Below are 22,191 nucleotides of genomic sequence, written 5' to 3' on the forward strand. Positions count from 1 at the left end.
CTTGTTCACTTATTCTCTAAGATGTATTACCACTTAATATGAGTAAATAAAATTCCCTCGTATTGATACAAATTTGATCCATTCACTGACCAGAGGATATTTTGGTTTCCACTCTTGGGCTAGTATACATAATGCTGAAATGAACTGTGTGTATTACCATATGCTTTCATTTTTCTTTGACACGTTAAACAGGAGTGGAATTGCTGGGTCGTAGGTAACTCTATGTCTAGCCTTCTGGGGAACTGCTAAGCTGTTTTTCAATTTCATCAATGAAGATTCCAATTTCTCCATGCCTTTGTTCATGTTTATTATTGTCTTTAAAATACTTTAGACACACAGTGGGTATGAAGTAACATCATACTCTGAAGTGAATTTCCCTGATCACTAATAATTATAAACATCTTTTCATATGTCTTTTTTGTTTTTTTTTGTTTTTGTTTTGTTTGTTTTTTGTAGCTGGAGGGACAGCCGTGGTTGCTGGGAACCAAACTCTTTTATTTTTGGTTGTGAGCTTAGCCTTTAATGGCTGAGCTATCCCTCCAGCCCATCTTTTCATATGTTTATTGGTCATTTGTGTAATTATGCTGGAGAACTATTCATTTTGACTATTTTAAAATTTAAAATTGAAGTATCCTGTTATAACAGTTCTTTATATATTCTGGATTCAAGTCTATTATCAGAAACATGACTCTGAGCTGGACATGGTGACAAATGCCTGCAATCTCAGCACTGGGAAGGCTGAGGCAGGAGAATCATGAATTTGAGGTTACCTTAGGCCATTCCCAATCCACTGCTGACAATACACCTGAAAGCTGAAGGAAGGATGGGTATGTAAGAAGAGCTGGGACCAGGAACACAAAGAAGGGATTCATTTTGTTGGTCTCCCATTCAAGTCCATCATTGAAGAGATAATGTTTTAAATGCCAAAAGAGACTTCAGGGAAGTTTCTAGAACTTCTCCAGAGACCCACTTGGACAGTCCAGAAGAGTCAGGAAAAGGGGGCAAGTTGTCTAACTGCCCTCATCTGCTAGGGTGTTTTGTTGAGTTGGCACATAGGCTCTAACTGGAATAATTCCCACCCTATGAAAGAAGGAAGAAATGGCCGCCCAGGGAGGCATATCCAAATTGCAGCTAAGGATGAAAGAGTGGCATTACATTCCAATCTTCAGCCTCCACACAGGGATGTGGGTGGTACTTGTCTGTGTTATGGCTCAGTTAATGAACAGCTTTGCCACAGCACTGAGCCAACAATGCCCTGTCCACTCAGAATAATGTATGGTGCTGTGAGGTAGCAGAGCCCAAGATTTTGCAGACAGCTCTTTTGGCTATTAATAGATGTAACTGAGAAGGCACTGCCTGATTGGGTGAGTTTGTCTTCATTTTCCTGGGTATATCTTTTGAAGCACAAAAGCTTCATCTTTCCTTTGCCTAAGCTGTCAGTGTCGTATCTGAGATACCCAAGGTTACCAAGATGTAAACTTATGTTTTTGCTCAGAGTTTTTTTTTGTTTTTGTTTTTGTTTTTCGAGACAGGGTTTCTCTGAGTAGCTTTGCGCCTTTCCTGGGACTCACTTGGTAGCCCAGGCTGGCCTCGAACTCACAGAGATCCGCCTGGCTCTGCCTCCCGAGTGCTGGGATTAAAGGCGTGCGCCACCACCGCCCGGCTGCTCAGAGTTTTATAGCTTTCGCATTTAGTCCTGTGATACAGTTTGTTACTTTTTTTTTTTATGGTGTGGGATGGAGTTCAACTTTACTTTTTTTGTGTGGGGCATTTATTACCCAAGTTATTTATGTTTGTCAAGAGGGGTTGTAGTTTTTAAGAGGTTGAGATGATTAGGCTAATATAGTTGGTATGAGTGGTTCGCCCTTGCCATCTACATAACTAATGTCTACTGAGCAGGTAGGTGGCACTCCCCTAGGTCCCTTGAAAGGAGGCAGTCTTTAGAGTTCCCCCGTCTTAAGCAGTTGCTTATGTAGATTGCGAGTAAAGCATGTATACCTGGAAAGGTGAACTTCAGAGAGGCCCAGAGGAACAAAGAAAAAGCACCCGAAGCCGGAGGAATTGTTTCTGTGAAGCCAGGGTAGAGTTTGACAGTTTTACAGTGAAAACACAGGGTTACCGATGAAAGGTTCAGAGTAGGGACTAAGGACGTGGAGAGCTCCCATCTGACTGACTGTAGCCCTCATGTCAAGCAAGGCATCAAATAGGGCCACAGAGTTAACTTGTGATCATTTTGTTAAAACTACAGAAAAACAATCTGACAGCTTTAAGCTTTATTTGATGGGCAGCAGGCGCCATTATAGAGCTTTTAGGTCTGGAGAGAGCTCCGTCAGTAAAATGCTTGTCTCACAAACATGAGGACCTGCGTTTGATCCCTAGAAGCCACTAAAGTAGATGAGCAGGATGCCATGTGCTTGTTCCAGTGCTGGGGTGGTGGACACAGGCATATCTCCGGGGCTCACTTGCAGGCTAGCCTTGCTGAATCAGCAAGCCCCAGACCAGTGAGAGACTCTGTATCAAAAAACAATATGGGCATGTCCTGAAGTGGGACACTTGAAGTTGTCCTGTAACTTCCAAAGGCACGTGCATCCACATGCACAGCTCACACGGGGGTATCTGTATTAGTGCCCCCGACAAGGTGTTTAGTGTTGTGTGCCTTATAATCCCAGAATGTGGATGGCTGGAGCAGGAGGACTGGAAGTTTGGGGCTAGCTTGGGCTACATAGCAAAGCCCTGTCTCAAACACACAAAGAAACAGACCTTTAGGGTCAGCAGAGATGAAGGATTAAGTGAGAGAGAATAATTTCCCTTTCTTTATAAAATGGTTTGGAGGGCAAGGAAATTAGAGGGAGTTGAGCCCTACAGTCCAGAAGTGAGACGATTAAGACCTCAGTGACTGGTAGGCAGTCCATTTCCCACCTAGTCCATCATCACCATTGAGCTGATCCAACAGTGCTCCTTCCCCCTCCTCACCTCTGCAGAAGAATTGCTTCTTTCCTCAGGTTCCCTACATCACAGCCCCTCTAGGCACCTTCATAACATAAGATGCCATGCTGGGTCTTGCTGGGACATCTGAAATGATCCTTCACTTTACAACAAAGAAATGAAGATGAAAAAGGGTCAGCATTTTAATCAGAGTTCCTCTAGGTAGTGGCCCAAGAAACACCAGGAAAGCGAGTGTGTGAAAAGTGCGTCCTTGTGGCTTTACCCACTACAAGAAAAAAACGAGTGTGTTAAAGTGCGTCCTTGTGGCTTTACCCACTACAAGAAAAAAACGAGTGTGTTAAAGTGTGTCCTAGTGGCTTTACCCACTACAGGAAAGAGGAGTGTGTGAAAGTGTGTCCTAGTAGCTTTACCCACTACAGGAAAGACGAGTGTGTGAAATTGTGTCCTTGTGACTATACCCACTATAGGAAAGGCAGAGACTATTGGAACTGATGTACCCAAGTGCTGGGGTTTAATTAATGGCTGATTCAGGCTAGGATATACTGACGTATTCCATGCCCATTGTTTGAGAAGCTGGCTTCATCGTGTTCCGTATCTCAAGCTAATTAAATGTCATTTAAAAATGTGTTTCTTCCAGGTCAAGTGAAAAGTGCCAGATCGATAATCTAAGCTGTGGTCTGCAAAGAAATCAAGACTGTGCCTTCTACAGACCCCAGATGGTGTAGAAGGCTACGTTATCTTCCAGCATTCGATAAGTCAAACCAATTCCTGCCAGCTGAATTCAAGAAATAGACCCAGGGTTTTCAGAAATGTTCGGATACAAATTCAGTCAGCCTGGCTTTGTGTAAGGCTGTTCAGAATACTCACACCTGGCTCAGGGGCTGGGCCTCTGCTCCTCCAAACACATCTCCTCATGAGTCCTCCAATCATGAGTTCCCGAATTCCTTCAGAAGAGCCGAGCAAGGATTTCAAAACCACACGGAGAAGCTAATCATTTTCTGTGTAGCTAAGGCAAGACATTTCCACTAGACCAGGGAAATCCATTTTCAAAAGATGCACTAGGTCATTTTTAAAAGAAAGTATCTGTTCCTTCTCTCTCAAGCAGCAAATACTAACAGTTGTTTGGGGCAGGCTCCTTTGGTTTTAGCTCTTACTTTTTATGTCCAAATTAAACTTTACCTGGAAGGTGGGAGACAGTTTCTGGGAAAAGCCCACTGTTACCTTTAATATCTGTAATAAACACAAATCTGGCTAGCTTCCCCTCTCTAGGAGGTTTGGTAATATAGATATTGTAACTGACGCCATGCCACTTCCTACCATTCTCTGTTCTATTGCCCAGGTTTTAAAGGTCATGGTTACTCAAAAATTTGTTGGAAAGTCCTTTTTCTAGTCAAATTAAGCAGGACCCTGAACTTCTTATTCTTTTGTGACTTTCTTGGAAAGGTTTTATAGAAAATGAAATATAAAAAAAAGAAAGGAGAGAGAATATTCCCCGTTCTTATCACTTCCTCCTCTTTGTCTCACTATGCAAACTATTTTTTCACTTGAGAGGAGAAAGAAAACAAGGAAGCCATTCAGTAACACTCACCAGGCCATGTTCTCTTGGTCATGGCATTGAGGTAATCTTAGTTTAAATGTTTCTCCAAATCTCACATTTGAGATCTTTTCAATATATGAGCAATTTCCATTCAGCTTCCTTCAGCAGAAGCATTAGTGTTAGCCCATCTGCGAGACACCCTGAGTATTTGCTGCTGGGAGGAGAAGGGGATCTGTGTTTGGCCCTTTTAATACATATATTTCAGGATACTCAGTGCACATCAGCACTGGGATCATTGGGAAGAGGCCAGGTGCCCTTCTTTGTTGCTATTATTTTCATTCTAAGCCACAGTTTCTGAGCCTTGATCATGAATACAACAGAGCTTTTCAGGTCTGTGCTCCTGGTAAGTAGGAAGAGAGTTCTGAAACTCCCTTCTGTTTCAGAAGCATTTTGAACTATCTACTAGAATAATCTCTCTCTCCCTCTTTTGTCTCTCAATCTTTGTCTTCAGATATTTTATAGCCTTTGATACACTTGCTAACACTGTATTTGTATGATCTCTGGATTGGCACCTTTTACCAACACCCCAACTTTCTTAGAATCTGCTTTTCTAACTCCCCACTAACTTCTCTTCTTCTTGACCCTTGCTGTCAGAACCTCTCAGAATTCAATCCTGATTCTTGGTGGGACAATTGTTTTTCCATGACAGTCCCTGTCTCCAATATTATAGAGAATCTAACCCTTCCTTCCTTCTTTGGGGGGCACTTATGGTGCCAGAAGCCTCATTCTGTACTCAGTGTAATTATTCACATGCTTGTCTCGCCGTGTGAATAAACAATGATCCTTTTGAAAGAAAGACTGATTTTGCTCTTCCTCATATCTAAAGAGCATGCAAAATTAATACAATACAGTCAGTCAATAAAAGTTGAATTGACTCACTTAGTACTTCCTTACTCCCAGCACCTAACATTGCCTCGTACTACCTAGGACTCATAGAACTCATTACATCTCCATTCATTTATAGAGCTTGATTACATTATAAATACCAATTTTATCTTCTGCCTTGCTTTAGTCAATGCACTATTGCGTTACCTACTCCTCCAACAGAAAAGCCATACCCACATCAAACACTGCAGCTCTATGTCTGCCTTCTGTCAACTTCATATTTCTTAACCTGTCATCGCTAATGTCATAGACCTAGTGATTTCCAAGAGATTCTTGGATCTCATTTCGGAGATTCCTTTGAAGTGGGGCTCTAAACATTTATTTATATCTGTGGATCTATAACTCCTGTTTTGCAAGAGAAGATTATCAGTTATCACCTATTGTTGCACTGACTTATAGATAGATTAATAGAAGATTTAAATGCCCTTATGCTGTGAGTTTGATGTTATTTTATTAGCTGCATGGTGTCTTCTGAACTTGCATAGAGTAGTTACTTTTTTAAAAGCACATGCCAACAATTCAGGAATGCCTCCATAGTATTTGAAAGGTAGTCAAAGGCTAATTCAATGTTAAGATCAGTTCTAGATAGTAGTTCTTTAGGTTTTGTGTTTCACTGATCATAAAAAATGTGTAAGTATAAAGGTAGGATATTAATATAACGTTATTACAATAATTTCTGCCTGTTATCACTATCATGTAACAAAAGCTGTTTTCATAGCAAAAGAGTAGGATCTTTTGATCATGATGGTTGGAACTTTATGTTAGACTTACTTTTCTCGTTTTGCCACATATTATAGAATTTTATCATATACCAGAACTATCTACTAGTATCAAACCTTTGACAACTACTGCTCTCGAACAATGGAGGCAGATTGATATTTATTTTAACATAAAACCCCACATTGTAAAAGGCTGATATTTACTCCGGTGTTCGTCTGATATGCAGTGGATAATATTGTCCAGGATAATCTAATCTCCCGTTTCACACACTCCTCTTACTGTGTGGTCCTGTCATTTCTAACGTAAAAATACGAGTCTCTGAGCTCCCTTGAATCTAGGGAGCCCATGACTATAGTTGAAAGTGATTCTGTGCCATTTCCAAGGCTAGGTTACCAGAGGTGATGTGGCTTCTGCCTCAGTTTCTTAAGATTTATCTTAGAAACCTGCCTGTGAGGAGACCAACAAGAAAGGAACTGTGGCTCAAGCCTGCAGCTCTGACCACTCCATCCATCTAACCATTGCACCAACCTGCCCAACTGTGAATGAGTCATCTTGGAAATGGATTCTCCAATCAAGCCAATATTTGATGCTATACGGGGTGGAGGCAACTTTCTCTGCTAAGTCGTACCAGAATCATGGGCTTCTGAGATAAATAAATGTTTTGTTTTAAGCCACCCAGTTTTGTATTTATTGGTTTACACAGCAAAATATAACATACACATGTTGGAACTCAGAAATGTGAAATGACATAACAAAGCCCAGAATATGTGGCTTTGGTTCTGAAACTGGATGGTGGGTTGAAGCTGCCAAGGTCTAGTGGGGATCGTGAGTGCCAGCCTCCAGGCCTGAAGTACAGCCCAACCAGAAGCCTCAGATCCTCCATGAGGCTACTAGATGCAGTTTATAAGAAAGAGGGAAATGTCCTTGCAAGCTAGAGAAGAGGGCTTTTGTTAGGAGGCCATAGGAAGTTTTTCATGACGTTAAGTAAAGAACCCAAAGATTCAGTGACTATATTCCAGCTTGACCCCAGTGCCACCCCACCTTTTGTGAGGTGTGAGAGGAAAGGTCTGAGCTGAAGAGAGGAGCACACCAACTTTCAAGTAAGATTAGAACTATAAATGTGCCAGCAGCTCCCAGGTTTGAAATTGAAGTTGCTCTTCATGTCCCAGCCTTCCTAGATGACAAAAGTTACTAAACTAAGAAATGACTTCTGGGAAAAAATAAAATCCAGGGCAGAACTACAGGGGTATCTGTTAAGAAGTCAGAAACACTGAGGGTGGCACCTCGCGATTCTCAGATATTAGGGCTTTTTTTTTTTTTTTTTTTTCATGCGGCCGAGAGGATGGTTTCCGAATGTTGTAGGATGGCATCACAGCTACACCCAGCTGGAAACGGAACTGCCACATCTATCTACTTTTCTCAGAAGTGGCATATGTCAGCATAAGGAACTGTCTGACTCACCTTTCTGCAGTCCCATGTCCACCCTTGACCAAATCAGCTTACTGGGAGATGGACAATGATGACTGACTCACCTGTGCTACAGGCCTGTCTCAGTCACAAGACAGGATGGGGCAAAGCACACTTTAGCCTCTGAGCTCCCCAAGGCTATCAATGCCTACTTCTGCTGGCTTTGCCCAAAACAGTGAAATATAAATTTTATTTATTTCGAGACCAGGTTTCTCTGTGTATCCCTGGCTGTCCTGGAACTTGTTCTGTAGACCAGGCTGACCTCAAACTCAGATATCTGGCCTCTGTTTCCCAAGTGTGAAATATAAATTTATTATGGTTTTTAAAAAGGCTATCAGGGAGGTTGTAATGAAGAGAAGTTCTATAACTCCTGCAGTTTAGTTAGGTGCCGTCACTGGCTTTCAGGACCATGTCTAATGCACAGCTGAATGTGAATTTTGTCCAAGTTTCCTGAGGTATGTGGACTTGGAGAACCTGAATCTTGGAACTTAAAACTACAAGGGCTGTAGTCACAAGGTTTGGTGGAAGAGAGAGAGAGAGAGAGAGAGAGAGAGAGAGAGAGAGAGAGAGAGAGAGAGAACAGTGGAGAGAGAGAGAGAACAGTGAAACATCAGGGAAAGGCATGGTTTAAAACGACCTGAGGCCACGCAGCTGATGCGTCCAAGTGACAACTGGTGATCTAAAGCAAAGTGCGTTGAGAGAAAGCATGGTGAGGTGGGCGTCAGGTGAGGGAAATGAAGGTAGCCTAGTGAAAGTTCTCCCGCAATTTTGGTCCTGCGATGTAAGAAAACCACACGTCTACACAAATAAGAAAGGTGCAGAGCATATTTTAGGGTGATGTAGATGTTTTAGTTATAATTCGGGGGCAGACATAGAGCTTTTGACTGAAATTCAATCTCATTGAGACGTCCTTCAGAGTTTCTTCAACACAGAAGCGATGCAGAAGATGATAGATTCAGTCAGCTTCCTGCTGTGATGTTCTCTCCCCTTGGAGCTCTATGGAAGAGCACATGCAGCAACCTTGATCAGGAAGGCATAGGGAGACTAGAATTCCCTACACACAACATGGCTCCTCCATGGCAGCAAACTGCAAATTGATGATTAGTATTCACTGAAGAAATATTTAACTGTATTTGTTTCTAGTAATTTAGATTGGAGCCCCCAAATCACAGGCTAGGCATCAAGAATTTGTTGATGAATATGTCCTGGGTGACATTGTACCTTCAAGCAAAGAACTAAAATTCAATGATGAGTTGAATGGAGGAAAATGAGAACGTTAAATATGGAAAGGGAAGAAGAAAAGGAAAATGGTAAATTAGAATGAATCAGGAGGTCTGTGTAGTAGAAGTCTAAAGGAACCAGAAGGGCGATGAGTGGGTAAGATGGATACAACATGAAAGCAGAAGGGGGTAGGGATGTAGGAGGATAGTGAGAAGCACGAATGTGAGCCAAGTATAACATACATGTATAAGATGTTACGTGTATAAGAAGCTACAGTGAAACCCATTATTTGGTAGGCCAGCTAAAAGTTAATTTCAAAAGTGAGTCAGGGAGATGGCAGTGCAGTGCCCAAGGGGGTCAGGGCTGAACTGGATAGAACTGGCATAAGAAAACCCGTCATGTATGTTTTTAAAAGCCCAGAGGTTCTGTCTGTGTGGCTGTCTCCGACCCTTTCATCGTTATGCCAGGCAAAGGAAATCAGTTAAAAACAGTTATAGGGGTAGACCACAGTGTGGCCATTAAACGCATGCTCCTCTGCAACTCAATAACTCCTTCTGGATTGGAGGTGAGAAGAATGAGTGCAGCCAATCAGAACAAAAGCAGGTTGGCAAGAAACCAATGGGAAGTCAGCATGGAAACAGCTTTGGCTTTGGTATCAGTTGGCAGTACTGACCCTGGCAAACAGATGCAGAGCTGACCACAACTGAGCCCCGCTCTTTGGGATTTTGAAAGGCTTCATTTTGATGTCATCTCTGAAGCTTAGGCTTGGAAGAACACATCTCTGGGGAAGAACTTGGCCATAAGGTCATTGACATGGGGATGAGGGCTTGGAGATAAGGACCTGAAGGACGGCTTGAAGGATGGAGAGTAAGTTGAGGATGTAGTGGCCACCTCCTTCTTTACATTAGAATCTTTGTGACTGATAACAAATGAGTATAAAATGTGGCAAGAGATGTTTATTCCTGAAGTGACTTCAGGAACCTTCAGGTTAGCTGGCTATAAGGAAAAAACAGAGGAACCCAAGGTCTTCTCAGGACCATCACAAACATTTATTCCTGCTATGTCTTACACAGGGCACCATTTCAGTGGGGGCATCAGGATGATATCCAGCCTGTTGTTGATAGGACAAGCCACCCGCCTGTGGTCAGGCTTCATGGCCCTGAGGAAGAGGTACTTTTTCTACTTCAGTCAAAGGCGTCACAAATCAAACCTCAACCTCAATCTTTTCAGTTTTTTAAAAAATATTGTTTACCACTGTCCTCATTCCCAACTTTAACTGATGTGATGCAACTTACCTTGCTTCTCATTTGCTGAGAGAGGAAAAGTAAGTTTTGAAGTTGGAGCAGTAAGGTGGAATTCCAGAGTGATCTGTACTCATGGAGAATGAGGAGCATGACATTTACTCCTTCCCTCTCGAAGAGTTCTCTTGGTCAGGTGTTCATGGCGAGCCTGCCTTGTGCTGCGAACCATGCTGACAGCCTTAATGAAAGCCAAGAACTCAGTCTCGGCCTCTGAGAGACTCACTGCTCCACCCAAGCACGTGATCAGATCACCACAAAAGCAGTCCAGTCCAGTCCACTCCTTCCCACGTGTAGGTAGTGCTATGATACTAAAATACCAAGGCTGCTGCTACTTCCTTGTAACTATTCCTGGAGCATGAAGGGGAGTGAGTGGTGTTAATGTGCTCAGATCTGAGTGTGCTACCCCCTCAGCTAGGTGGAGTGTGGATGTACCAGATCCTGGTGGGCCTCACGGTCCTCCATTCCATCTTTTTTCTTCCCCCCATTTTACAACAGGGTAGTCTGCCATAGTACAAGTTACTTCTGGAAACACAATGCCAAACAACAGTTTTTCTTTCTGGGCAATAAAAGATGACAATAAGCCTGATTTGCTCTGCGGGAGGCCAGCCGATTACTTTGTGGTCCAGAAGCATTTCACAATTATGATATGTGCTACTGTTGTTCTGGGAGGTAAGTGGCCAGGCAAGACTCCTCTGTCCTTAGAAACTTTCCTCATTGTAGGAGGAGATCACAGCTACATCCAAAGAGCAGCCGATGGAACCTCAAGGTGAGAGTGAAGACTGCCAGGCCAGCTTCGTTCAGCTTCTAAGGAGCACTTGTGTCTGTCTCTTTATTCAGTAACACTAGTTGGGCATGGTAGGGTGGTAGGTAGTGCATTAAAGAGAGTGAGACAGTCCTTGCCGCTATGGAGCTTTGTCATGGGGGAGGTAGGCAAACAAATAAGCATGAGGCAATGTGTTAAGTGTTGATATAATATGTATATTGTATTGTGTATTGACATAACACCATAATGTGTTGCCAGGATTCTCAAATAATAATAAGAAAGAAGCTCCTGATACTGCCTATATGACCAGGCCTACCCTCATCAAATATGACATGAGGGGAGACTTCTCGGCAAACAGACAAAGAGGACACAGACCAGCAATCCACAATTTGCATAGTTGATGTCATTAACTTTGTTTATTATGGCTTTTAAAAAGATTTCATTTTATTGTATGTGCAGGAATGTTTTGCCTGCATACATGTCTATGTACCATGTGTGTACAGTGCCCACAGAGGCCAGAAGAGAGCATTAGAGCTCCCAAAATTATGTAATTACAGCTGTTTGTGAGCTATCATGGATGCTAGTGCTGGGAACTGAACCTGAGTCCTCTGGAAGATCAGCAAATGTTCTTACAGCTGAGCAATCCCTCCAGCTGCTCTTTTGGCCTTTGTTGGGATTTTTCTTTACTCCACCCACTTTTCCTGTCTAGAAGAAAATTAGATAGGGCTTTGTAAACAAAGGCCTCCTAAACATAAGAATTCAGCAGGTGTAGTGTGTTCATAGAGATAGAGTAGCCTAGTAAAAAACACAGGTGCTTTTTTCTCCAGTTAACTCCTGGGATGAAAGTTCTAGGTCTCTGCAAAAGAATATTTACTTAGGAAAAACACCAGCTGCTCCAAACCCTTTTCTGGAGTCAGGAAGATCGTCTAGGACCAAATAATGAGACAAATATGAGCAAAGAGCATCTTCATTTTATTATTTATCAGGGAGCAAAATTGCTTTGTCTAGAAATTTTTAATATAATCACAAGGACTTTGGTTCCTTTGGGTGGCCACAATGATCTGATGACTGAGTTTTGCTGACTCTAGATACACTCCGAGGATGTAAAGATAAGCAGCCAGCAGCAAAGGGCATTTGTGGAAACAGCGAGAATACCATCTCTTTACCTAGACTTAAACATAAGAAGTATTCAATAATTATTTACTGATTTGGTTCAACTTCAAGCTGGGAGGCAGGATGCAAGAACCCAGGCTGCCAGTGGGTCTTGCTTTATGCACAAATGCACAGGATTATAGTCTGTCTTGTATCTAGGAGAAAAAGAGGAATCGTCTTGGACAGAACAGGTTTAAAGGCAGCCCGACCATGACAAGTGCCTTCCATGGCTTGTCCTGTGAAGGAGGCAACCCTTATGCTACAGTCAGTTTCACATATTTCTTTCTTCCAGGAAAAATATGGAGTATATGTTATTTTAGCACAGAATGAATAGTTTTTAACATAAAATGAAGTATATAGATATTAATTTTGGCTTTTCATTACTTCCCACCATCAAATCCATCACTAAGATGCCTATGGAGTGACCCTAATACCTGCCTGGGTGAGCAAGTGTATGAGGTTGGTGAAACCTCAGTATTTTCTACACTCTCCTGTGAGGGATGCCTAATTATGTGTACCTTATCCTTAACAGATTGTATTTATGGGCCAGTGAGGTGGTTTCAGGAGGTAAAAGCACTTGCCCCAAACCCAAATAGCATTTGTAACAATTGTACTATTCACACACATTATGACTCAGAAGTTGAAAATTAAATAACTAGGCTGAGTATTAATTACATTTTTTGAAAATATAAATAATTTATCTCTTTTGATAAGGTTTATTCTTAAATTGATATATAATGTGTATATATGTATTTATGGGTCACAGTACAACTTGACACAAACATACAATGCATAATGATCAAATTGGGTAATTACCGTTTTGAAATTATAAGTTATATTTTTATTTTTTAGGGCTTTCAAAGATGGTTTTAAAGAATTCTGAGGTCTTTGTGTTGATGATTCTCTCCCTGTCAGGATTTGTGACAGGGCAACTGGCTTACCATTTTGTTGAGGTACCGTATACATAAGTTAGAGAGTAAATCAAAGGTCAAACACCTCAAACAAGGCCCACTCCTAATGTGTAAGTGTTTCCTCTTCTGCAGTCCTGAGGCTCAACCCCAGAACCTCATGCATACCAGTCAGAAGCATTCTCACACCCCCAACCCTATGGAATTAAAAATAATGTGAACAGGCATTCAAATAATTTCATATGACACTAAGCATCTCTAGAAAGAAAGACCCGTAAGAAATACAGCAAGAGAGTCCTAAGTTCGGAAAGCTTCAAACGAAGCAGTGGTTTGGAAGTGAGGACAGTTCATCTCATCGGCAGGTTCCTTGTCATCCTTCTCCCAGCCTTACCCCTTGCCCTTTGTTACTCCTTCGGAGTTCTTGTTTCTTTCCATTGTGGGTACACGGGCTTATTCTCTGATGGTCACTTTAAACATGGAGAGACTCGACACAAAAGGCAGCCTCTCTTTTAAGATTTATTTATTTTATGTGGATGGGGTGTTTTGCCTGCATGTCTGGAAGAGTGCTGCGTGCCATGCCTAGTACCCCTGAAACCAGAAAAGGGTGCCAGATCTCCTGACACTGGAGTTATAGACAACTGTACCCACTGTATGGCTGTTAGGAACTTCACCCGGTCCTCAGCTAGAGCAGCAAGTGCTCTTAACCATTAAGCCATCTCTCCAGCCCCTGCAGCAGTTATTTTCATGATAAAGCATGGTTGATCTTTTCTCTCAGATTAGATATGAAACATGCACAATATAGCCACAAGAAAATAGTCCTTCATTTTTTCCCCAACTTATTAATGCCTGGCTTTAACAGCGATACAATGTGCATCAACAAGTTATCACCATTCAATGTTTTATTTTTTGAGATGGAAGTAATACCTAAAGCCATATATATATATATATATATATATATATATATATATATATATATATATATATATACACACACACACACACACACACACACACACACACACACACACACACACACACACACACATTTGTATAGGGCTGCAGAAGCCTGTCAACCTCCTGAAGTTCCACCACACCCCCAGGCTAACACCATTTGAGCGTTGACTACTGCCACACTCATTTTCAAGTGCGCTCTCTATACTCAACTCATTAATCCTTGAGTTAGCTCATTCATTCTTGCAGGAACTCAATGGCAATAAACTCTCCAGCCACCTTCCAGACTGAGGCAAAGAGAAGTTAGATAATGGAGCTGTTAAACTGGAATGGTCTAGAATCACCTTTTTAGGAGGGAATATTTACAGCATTTCAACAACCGTTGTTGTGTTTTCTATTACTTTATTTTCACTCTCTATCATCAATGCCTTATAATAACCGATTATACCAACATCTAAACATCGAATTTCTCTGTTGACTAACTGGAATTTTTTTTTCAATCCCAAGTAGATCCTTGTGAGGCCTCAAATATCTGTGTGAGAATATATAATAGATATATTAAAATAAGTATCTAATAGCTTAATAAAAATGCTTTTCTGTGAATCGGATAGTATTATCTCAGGTAACACCAATGGTAAGGGATATATATCATTTTTGAAAGCATCAATTTTAGGTTCTAAGCAATGTTTGTGTAAAACATATTAGAGAATGTCAGTTTAAAAGGAGGAAAGGGTGGAAAGGGAGGGGCTGGAGAGATGGCTCAGTGGTTAAGAGCACTGGCTACTCTTGAAGACGATCTAGGTTTGGTTCCCATCACACACACACACACACACACACACACACACACACACACACACACACACACACACACACACACACACACACACACACAGCAGCTCACAGCCCTCTATAGCTCCAGTTCTACGGCATCTGACACCCTACCCTGGCGTCCTGGGCTACTGCATGCATATGGCATATGTACACAAATGCAGCTAAAACATTCATGCACATAAAACTAAAACAAACAATTCTGCAAAAGGAGGAAAGATGCATTTTGGCTCATAGTTTCATAATTTTCAGTCCGTGGTTGTTTGGCTCCATGGCTGTGGTATGTGAGGAGATGGAGCACCATCACCATCATGGCAGAGGATGGGGTAGAGCAGGGTTGTTCATCTCATGCCAGAAAGAGAAAGTCAGGGGTCAGGACAATATATACCCTAGAACGCCACATCAGTGGCCTCCTTCCCTCCAGCGCCCATATCCTAAAAGCCCAAATGTGATATTAGCATCCTCATAATCCAAGCACCTCTCAATAGCGCCACCTGCTGGAATCAAGCCCTCAAACCACGAACCTTTTGGGGGTGGGGTGGGGGAATGGGATGGAGGAGGGTGGGGACACACTTCTAAACCACCACAAGTAACAGACTAATTTTTCCATGCATTTGTTGCTTTAGGTGCACCAAATTGTCTACCCTCTTCTAAAAACACCGAGTTTTTCACTTTATTGTTATTTTTTACCTTTAATTGTATTTGTGGCTGCTTTGGATGTGGACTTTTACATAGTCAAGAACGTGTTATGGCAGGTAAGAAAACATTTTAGAACATTTTAAATTAGTGGTTCTACAGAACACTAATTTAAAAGAGTTGAGGGGTAGGGTGTGTGGGGCAATTAGTGTTTGCTGAGGGACTGCTATGTTTAGGATCCGAGTAAACAACATCTCAGTTTTGCCCATGAGCAAACTGAAGCTCTGAAGTCACAAGGGGGTCAGTAAGTATTTGGGTCTTGGTTCTGGTCCTAATCTGGTCTCATCATGACAGTGTCTTTTTTTTAATGGCTGGGATTGTAGTTATCGTTTCTCCTTTTCCTTAATTACACTCATTGCATTATTTTGTTTGTGTTTCAGAGAACATTTCCCCCATTTTGGTTTAACTCCGTTCTTTCTAGCATCTTGAATTAAAATTAATTAAATTGTAACATTTTAATGGTATTTTGCATATTCAATGCTTAATTTTTTTCCCTTTTACCTGATCTCATGTTTTGACTTTTAGTGTTTTCATTATTATTCAACTCTAATTTTAAAATGCTTTTCTGGGTTGAGGGGACACACTCACTCTTTTTTAGTTATGTAGCTTTGGCTGGCCTGGAACTAACTCACTATGTGGACCGGGCTGGCCTTGAATTTATGAAGTTTTGCCTGTTAGGGTTAAAGGCGTTTAACCATGCCTGCAGGGTATGAGTTAGTGCTGCAGTAAGGAGAGATGTGCAAAGTAATCTGTGGACTGTTGATTTAGAGTCCTTCGGGTACATTGCATCCCCAAACTCCGTACAAGTCCATGCCAGTTAAAAATAATGAAGCAATGGCTAGAGACATGGCTTAGTTAAGACACCGGCTGCTCTTCTAGAACACATGAGTTTGGTTCCCAGCACCCACATGGCAGCTCACAACCATCTGTAACTTCAGTTCCAAGGGATCTGATGCCCTCCATGGGCACCAGGCATGCAGGTAGTGCACATGCCACAGACGTACATACAGGTAGAACACCCATACACATAACATTAAAAAAAAGCAGAAAGAAGAAACAAAGTTTAAGAGAATAAAATGACCAAAATACATTGTATGGATACATGAAACCCTCAAAAAATAAATAAAAATATTACATTATTAAAAATAGTAAAGTAAAAAATACCAGTCAGCCAGGATATGGTTCTTCAACATGAGAAATGCAGTCATGTTATCTTTGGGTAGATGTGACTCTTCGTGATGAATTGGTTCACAGGTCTTGCTAATGGGAATGATTAGCTTTGGTACGGCGTTTGTCATCATTGCATATGTGGTCTTCAAATTCAATAAGGATTCATGGGATCTGCAGTGCTGTTTACTCTTCAGCATCACCCTGTGCTTAATAGACCCTCTCCATTCCGTCAACTCGCTAAAAACGATTGGTACGTCAGTTCCCTTCTTTCTGGGGATGTGTTGTTTCCTTTGGACTGTACTTTCCTTGCATGGATTGTGTATTTAGCAGAGTAGGGATTAGTGCCTCATTTTCTCAAGGACAGATAACTGACTTGAAGGCAAAGCAGATAAGACAGTTCCTGGAGACAAACGTAAATATTAATCCATAATCAGATTCTGAGTAATCTGAGGTCATGTGGAAGCATTCCAGTACTTCACATCCAGATTAGAAATTGTAAAACAGATTTCCCTTAAAACAAAAACTATAGATATACTACCTTAGGAATAACAATAATAATGATAATGGTAATAGTACTTCAATTATATATTTTCAATTATTATTATTTCAAAACCCCAAGGTAAAAAAGAACATTAGACAGGTTCAGTTTTCTCTGTGATGATGATGATGATGATGATGATGATGATGATGTCATTTAATGTGATCAGTTTGTTTTTTATCCAATGGCTTGTATTAAGTGGTTGCTTTTACTTCATTTTATTTTTTGAGACAAGGTTTTACTGTGTGGCTTTGGCTTACCCAAATCTCACTATATAAACCAGGCTGGCTTTGAATTAAGAGAGCCAGCTGTCTCTGCCTCCTGAGCATGGCCTAACAGTTGCTTTTAAAATACATGGGTGTATAGGAAAGCAAACTAAAAAAAAAAAATTTAAAATTCAAAAAAATAAATAAATAAAGGAAGGAAACTGAGCAAGCCGGGGGATCAAGCAGCGATCAGCACTCCTCCATGGCCTCTGTCTGGGTTCCTGCTTCTGGGCTCCTGCTTGAGTTCCTGCCCTGACTGCCCCCCAGTGATGGACTGTGATATGGAAGCATAAGCCAAGTGAACCCTCTCCTCCCCTAACTGCCCGTGGTTGTGGTGTCTTTCACAGTAATAGAGACCAGACCCAGGCAGTAGCTTTAAATCAGTGTGTGTTTACACGTGGCAAACACCACAAATCAGGCTTTCTCTTTTTCTGTTTTCTTTTAAAAGGGTCTAGAGACCAAGCCCTACATGTGCCAGACAAGAACTCTACCCCTTAACTATATCCCCATCCCAAATGTCATCCTTTTTAGTTTTGGAGAGCTGGCTTATTGGTATACCACTGGATTTTGGGAGGCGGGGGGAGAGATACAAGAGGCCTCAATTAAACTTCTAGAGCTGCAAAGCACAGGGTTAGTGGAGAAAAGAATACTCTGCAAAGACAGGGTCAGTGAACTTGCAGACACAGCAGTGGGAACAGTCCAGAAGGAATGAGAGAAGCAGACTGGGAAAATCTGAGCACCAGTAAGCAGTGGGACAAGCACAGGGGACCCAATATGTGAATGCTCAAAGGTGGCAGGCAGAGAAGGGATCCATGTTTGAATGAATAATGAATAAAAAACTCTTAATTTGGTAGAAACTCAAAGGTTCAAGTATCTTCAAAAAAAAAAATCCCAAATCCAAGAGAAACAAAACCATACCACGGGAAATCAAAATAAAATCCTCAAAAAATCAACGATCCAGAAAAAAACAAAAACAAAGACAAACAAACAAACAAAAACCCCTCAACAGCAGCCGGAGGAAATGGCTAAGGGGTAAAGATACTTAGTATATAATAATAAAAGAAATCCTTTGTCCTGGAAGCTGCTTTTGGTTAGGATATTTTTCTTATCACAGCAACAGAGACGAAACCAGGGCAGGTCCATACAAGGGGTGCGCCTGCCATGTTCCCTTGGGACTGAAAAGTCAGAAGGCATGGTACGAAATGTAACAAGTGCTGTTGGTGACCGTTGCACAGACTCATGATGGTTATGATTGTCTTCTTTCTGTTTTTTTTTTTCTCTAGCATGTTCTAGCTCTCCTCTGTTTTCTGTGCAAGAGCACCACTTGCACCACATTAAATTATCTTTTCTGTCCTTTCCCAGGCATTTCTAAGATGTACACTGATATCATCAGAGGAGAGTCACTGATCATTTGTAGTTTTACATGCATATTCTTTGGAATTTTTCGGGGCCATGCAACTAATGTTTCCATGTTCAGGGGTAAGATCATTGTGCTTTGTCTGTACATTTCCTAAAATCATTCTTATTGAAATGAAAGTGCATTCGTCTTTCTATCTTTCTCTATACATTCTCTTGGACCAATTAAAATGATAAGCTAGATGGCAAGTAAATAACTATCATCTTTGCATTTTATTGATCACTAAAATACACAGTGTATATTTTGTGATCAGTGATATGCAAACAGGGGTATATGGGAGAGTTGGAGAGAGAAGAGGGAAGGGTGAATAATATAATTTTATAATCTCAAAAAATAAAAGAAATAATTAAAATAATAGTAATAAAACCCATTTCCTCTCCCCTAGCATGCATGCACACGTACACCATTACATCATCTGACTCAGATTATCTCTTGAGGTAGGATCATTGTGTTTCTCAGCCAGTGGATGTTAAGGGTTGCCTTGGTCATAGATTTGACGCTGAAAACAGACTGTTCATATAGTATTGATAGAACAACCCTAAGAATGAGAGTAACTGGATTTGTATGGCTAATGATCACTGGGATGTGGAATATGTTCCCTTGACAGGTTTCTAGATGTTGTACTAGTAGCTAGAGAAGAAAGGGAATATCAGATCATAGCATGGAGGGGAAAAGTTTCCTCCTGTTACGTATTTGTGATAGCTGCAAGAAGAGGGTGAGAAGGCCTGAAAGCAGAAAGAAATGTTGGTGGAAAAGGAGACGCTCACAGTCCTTCTCAATGAAGGAGCTATGGTGATTTGGGCAGACAATTTAAAAATGATGTATTAGCATATACTAAGTAAGTATAAAATGGATTTCATTAAGATATTCTCATGTATGTACATAATGTATTTTAATTATATTCAATCTTGTTTTTATCCTTTCTTGTCTTTCTCACTCCCATCAATCCTCTTTTTCAACTAGCCCCTCTATTTCATGTCTTTTTGTGCATGACCCAATGAGTTTCATCGGGATTGCCGACAGGAGTGTGGTGGGAGTTTGTTTCCATCCCTGGAGAAATCGATGTTAAGTTATAGACTGAATGGGAAGAGTGTTCCCAGAGAGCCTCTTTTTCAGATCCTCTCTGGGTGCTCTCTCTGAAGAACAGGCTCCCTGTTCACAAACCGAAGAGCTACCAGTGAAAACAAACCAACACAAAAGTCCCAGACGTTAAAATCAAGTTTTCTGTCTCATTTTCTCTCCTTTCTTTTATTTTTAGAGTTACATGTAATCATTGGACTCAGCCTTGATATTTTTGGGAGCACAATATGTGGATATTGGTGTACCAGAGTCATTCAGATTATATTGACCGACATTTTCAGCAACACGCTGACTAACGTTGTTCTGTGTTTTTCACTGGTGTACATGACTTTCTACCTCGGTAAGGCAATCGAATGCAAAGTGTACGAACCTCGGTTTTGCCCTGCTCCTTACTCCGGATGCGTCTTCACCACTTCTGCCTCTTTGCGGCTGGCTGCCTTCCGTCTTGTCTCATCACCTCTTTGTCATCTCTAGTTCTCCCCTGCCCTCTCTGAACATCCTCTTCATTGGAAACTCCATGTCTCCTTCTCTTTGCACCTCTGGGTACTCTCACCCCTTGGCGCCCTATTCTCTAACCTATATAGGCTGTCCCTGGCGGTCCCCTAGGAGAACACGGAGTTCGTTTCCGTTCTGACTCTTGAGCAGCTCACCTATAAAATGGGAAAGTTGGCAGAGAAGCTCCTGAGGTCTTTCCCAGCTCGACAGCCTTCACTTAGTAAGCCGAGGAGGCTGTTGAAATGCCGACCTTTTCTTGAATCTAGAAGGCAGGAAAGTAGAGGGAGAGATCAGGGATGCTTCTGTCCGGAAGAGAAGATAGGGCAAGACAACTGCAAGAGTAATAGTACCCCGCCCGTGTGGGCCTTCACTTAGTTCAGTCCTGTAAAATGGGGACTTGAAGTGTTACAGTTCCCATGAGCCAGAGTAACTATGACCAAACTGCTTTTGCTCTCATCTCATACAGTGGAGCAACTTCCAGCCAACTAAGATCTCAGCTCTCCAGAGCTCTTTACACGCCCAGTTAAGGAAAAGCACTGTTTTCCCTATTAATATATCGCCCTCTAGTGGTTGCTCACTGCCCTGAGCCAGTCAAACTAGAGAAAACATTCACAGAAGACTCATTTCCTTAAACTTTAGCTCTTTTCTTCTCTGTGAAAGTTTTGTGGATGCCTATACCAGGTTTTTTCTTTTGGGCCACCAACCAGTTCCAAAATCATGACACAGAGACTTATTATTAGTTTTGAATGCTTAGGCACGTTTCTGGCTAGCTCTTTTAACTTAAACTGTTTATCTTCATCTACCTTTTGCCTCGGGGCTTATTGCCTCTCTTACTACGGTAAATCTTAACTTTCACTGCATCTCTGTGTTTGGCTGGCGTCTGCCTGGCTTCCTGCCCCGAGTGTGTTCCTCTTCCTCTCTCTCTCGAGCCCAGAGTTCTCCTCCTATTTATTCTCTCTGCCTGGCAGCCCCTTCTATTCTTTCCCTGCCTAGCTATTGGATGTTCAGCTTTTTTACTAGACCAATCAGGTGCCTTAGGCAGGCAAGGTGAAACAAATGCAACACATCTTTACATAGTTAAACAAATGCAGCATAAACAAATGTAACACATCTTTGCCTAGTTAAAACAATATTCTACAACAGATGCCTTATCTTCAAAGAAGATTCCATTCCACCTTTCCATCTCCTTACCAGATTGTGAGCCTCTGGAGCACGAGTGGAGCTCATAGCTCTTGCTCTCTGTTTTGCCTCTTTTCAGCCAAGCTTAGAGTTTGTCAAATGCCCGACAGTAATTTAATACATCATGATCAAATAAACCAAAATTCCTTCTCAAAGAGTTTTTGAGTAAGCAGACCCCAGATATACTTCATCAACCAGTGGCCTTGGGACATACTTAGCCTCTCTAAACTTGTCTCTTCATCTATACAAATGGTCTAATACTTCATTTGTATAGGGCACTGCAGGCAATAATGAAGGAAGGTGTGTGACTTCCTATGCTTGTGAGCTGGATGTACCTAGGGGCTGGCAAGAGCTTATTATGCACATCTCCTCCCACCTCTTTTCAAGTGACAGTTGTTCATGGGGGGGTGGCCTTTATACCATGCATGTCAAGTCTTTCTCTCCTCCACCTCAGCCCCCTGACAGTCATTAGTTTTTAAGCCTTTGCCAGCTCACCACTGGGTTCTTCTAGGAATGGAGGTGTTTCTAATCAAGAACAGATTAGATGAACCAGAACTGAGTGGTAGAGGGGGCAAGACCAGGTTGCCAAGCATTTTTGCCTCATTTTCACA

General features: G+C 41.6%; 3 protein-coding genes across 5 annotated transcripts in view; 2 read left to right on the plus strand and 1 right to left on the minus strand.

Annotated features, from left to right (window-relative positions):
- Ankrd45 (ankyrin repeat domain 45) overlaps positions 1 to 6,822 on the plus strand; it is a 32,711-nt gene extending 25,889 nt beyond the window's left edge. For both annotated transcript variants that reach the window (XM_052737369.1, XM_052737370.1), the window contains exon 6: positions 3,584 to 6,822. In XM_052737369.1, coding sequence (XP_052593329.1) covers positions 3,584 to 3,615 — 32 coding nt within the window. In that variant the 3' untranslated portion in view covers positions 3,616 to 6,822. The remainder of the gene's footprint in view (positions 1 to 3,583) is intronic.
- A 750-nt stretch (positions 6,823 to 7,572) lies between these two features.
- Positions 7,573 to 22,191, plus strand: part of Slc9c2 (solute carrier family 9 member C2 (putative)) — a 58,516-nt gene continuing 43,897 nt past the window's right edge. The window contains exons 1-6 of the mRNA XM_052737375.1: positions 7,573 to 10,806; positions 12,905 to 13,005; positions 15,366 to 15,494; positions 16,690 to 16,855; positions 18,772 to 18,888; positions 20,085 to 20,246. Coding sequence (XP_052593335.1) covers positions 10,671 to 10,806; positions 12,905 to 13,005; positions 15,366 to 15,494; positions 16,690 to 16,855; positions 18,772 to 18,888; positions 20,085 to 20,246 — 811 coding nt within the window. The 5' untranslated portion in view covers positions 7,573 to 10,670. The remainder of the gene's footprint in view (positions 10,807 to 12,904; positions 13,006 to 15,365; positions 15,495 to 16,689; positions 16,856 to 18,771; positions 18,889 to 20,084; positions 20,247 to 22,191) is intronic.
- The window catches only part of Prdx6 (peroxiredoxin 6), a 63,814-nt gene continuing 58,135 nt past the window's right edge, over positions 16,513 to 22,191 (minus strand). Inside the window, exons 5-6 of one of the 2 annotated variants that reach the window (XR_008217942.1) lie at positions 20,557 to 20,663; positions 16,513 to 17,005 (exon numbers count right to left, since the gene is read on the minus strand). Coding sequence is in view for 1 of the 2 variants with exons in the window: in XM_052737372.1 (XP_052593332.1) it covers positions 20,619 to 20,663 (45 nt within the window). In the remaining variant the exon portion in view is untranslated. Of the gene's footprint in view, positions 17,006 to 20,041; positions 20,664 to 22,191 lie in introns of those variants that run through there. The other variant, XM_052737372.1, reaches the window with a different exon arrangement.

The sequence above is a fragment of the Peromyscus californicus genome, unplaced genomic scaffold (assembly GCF_007827085.1).
Source record: "Peromyscus californicus insignis strain IS unplaced genomic scaffold, ASM782708v3 Scaffold_14__1_contigs__length_90479793_seg_2, whole genome shotgun sequence".
Classification (NCBI taxonomy): Eukaryota; Metazoa; Chordata; class Mammalia; order Rodentia; family Cricetidae; genus Peromyscus; species Peromyscus californicus.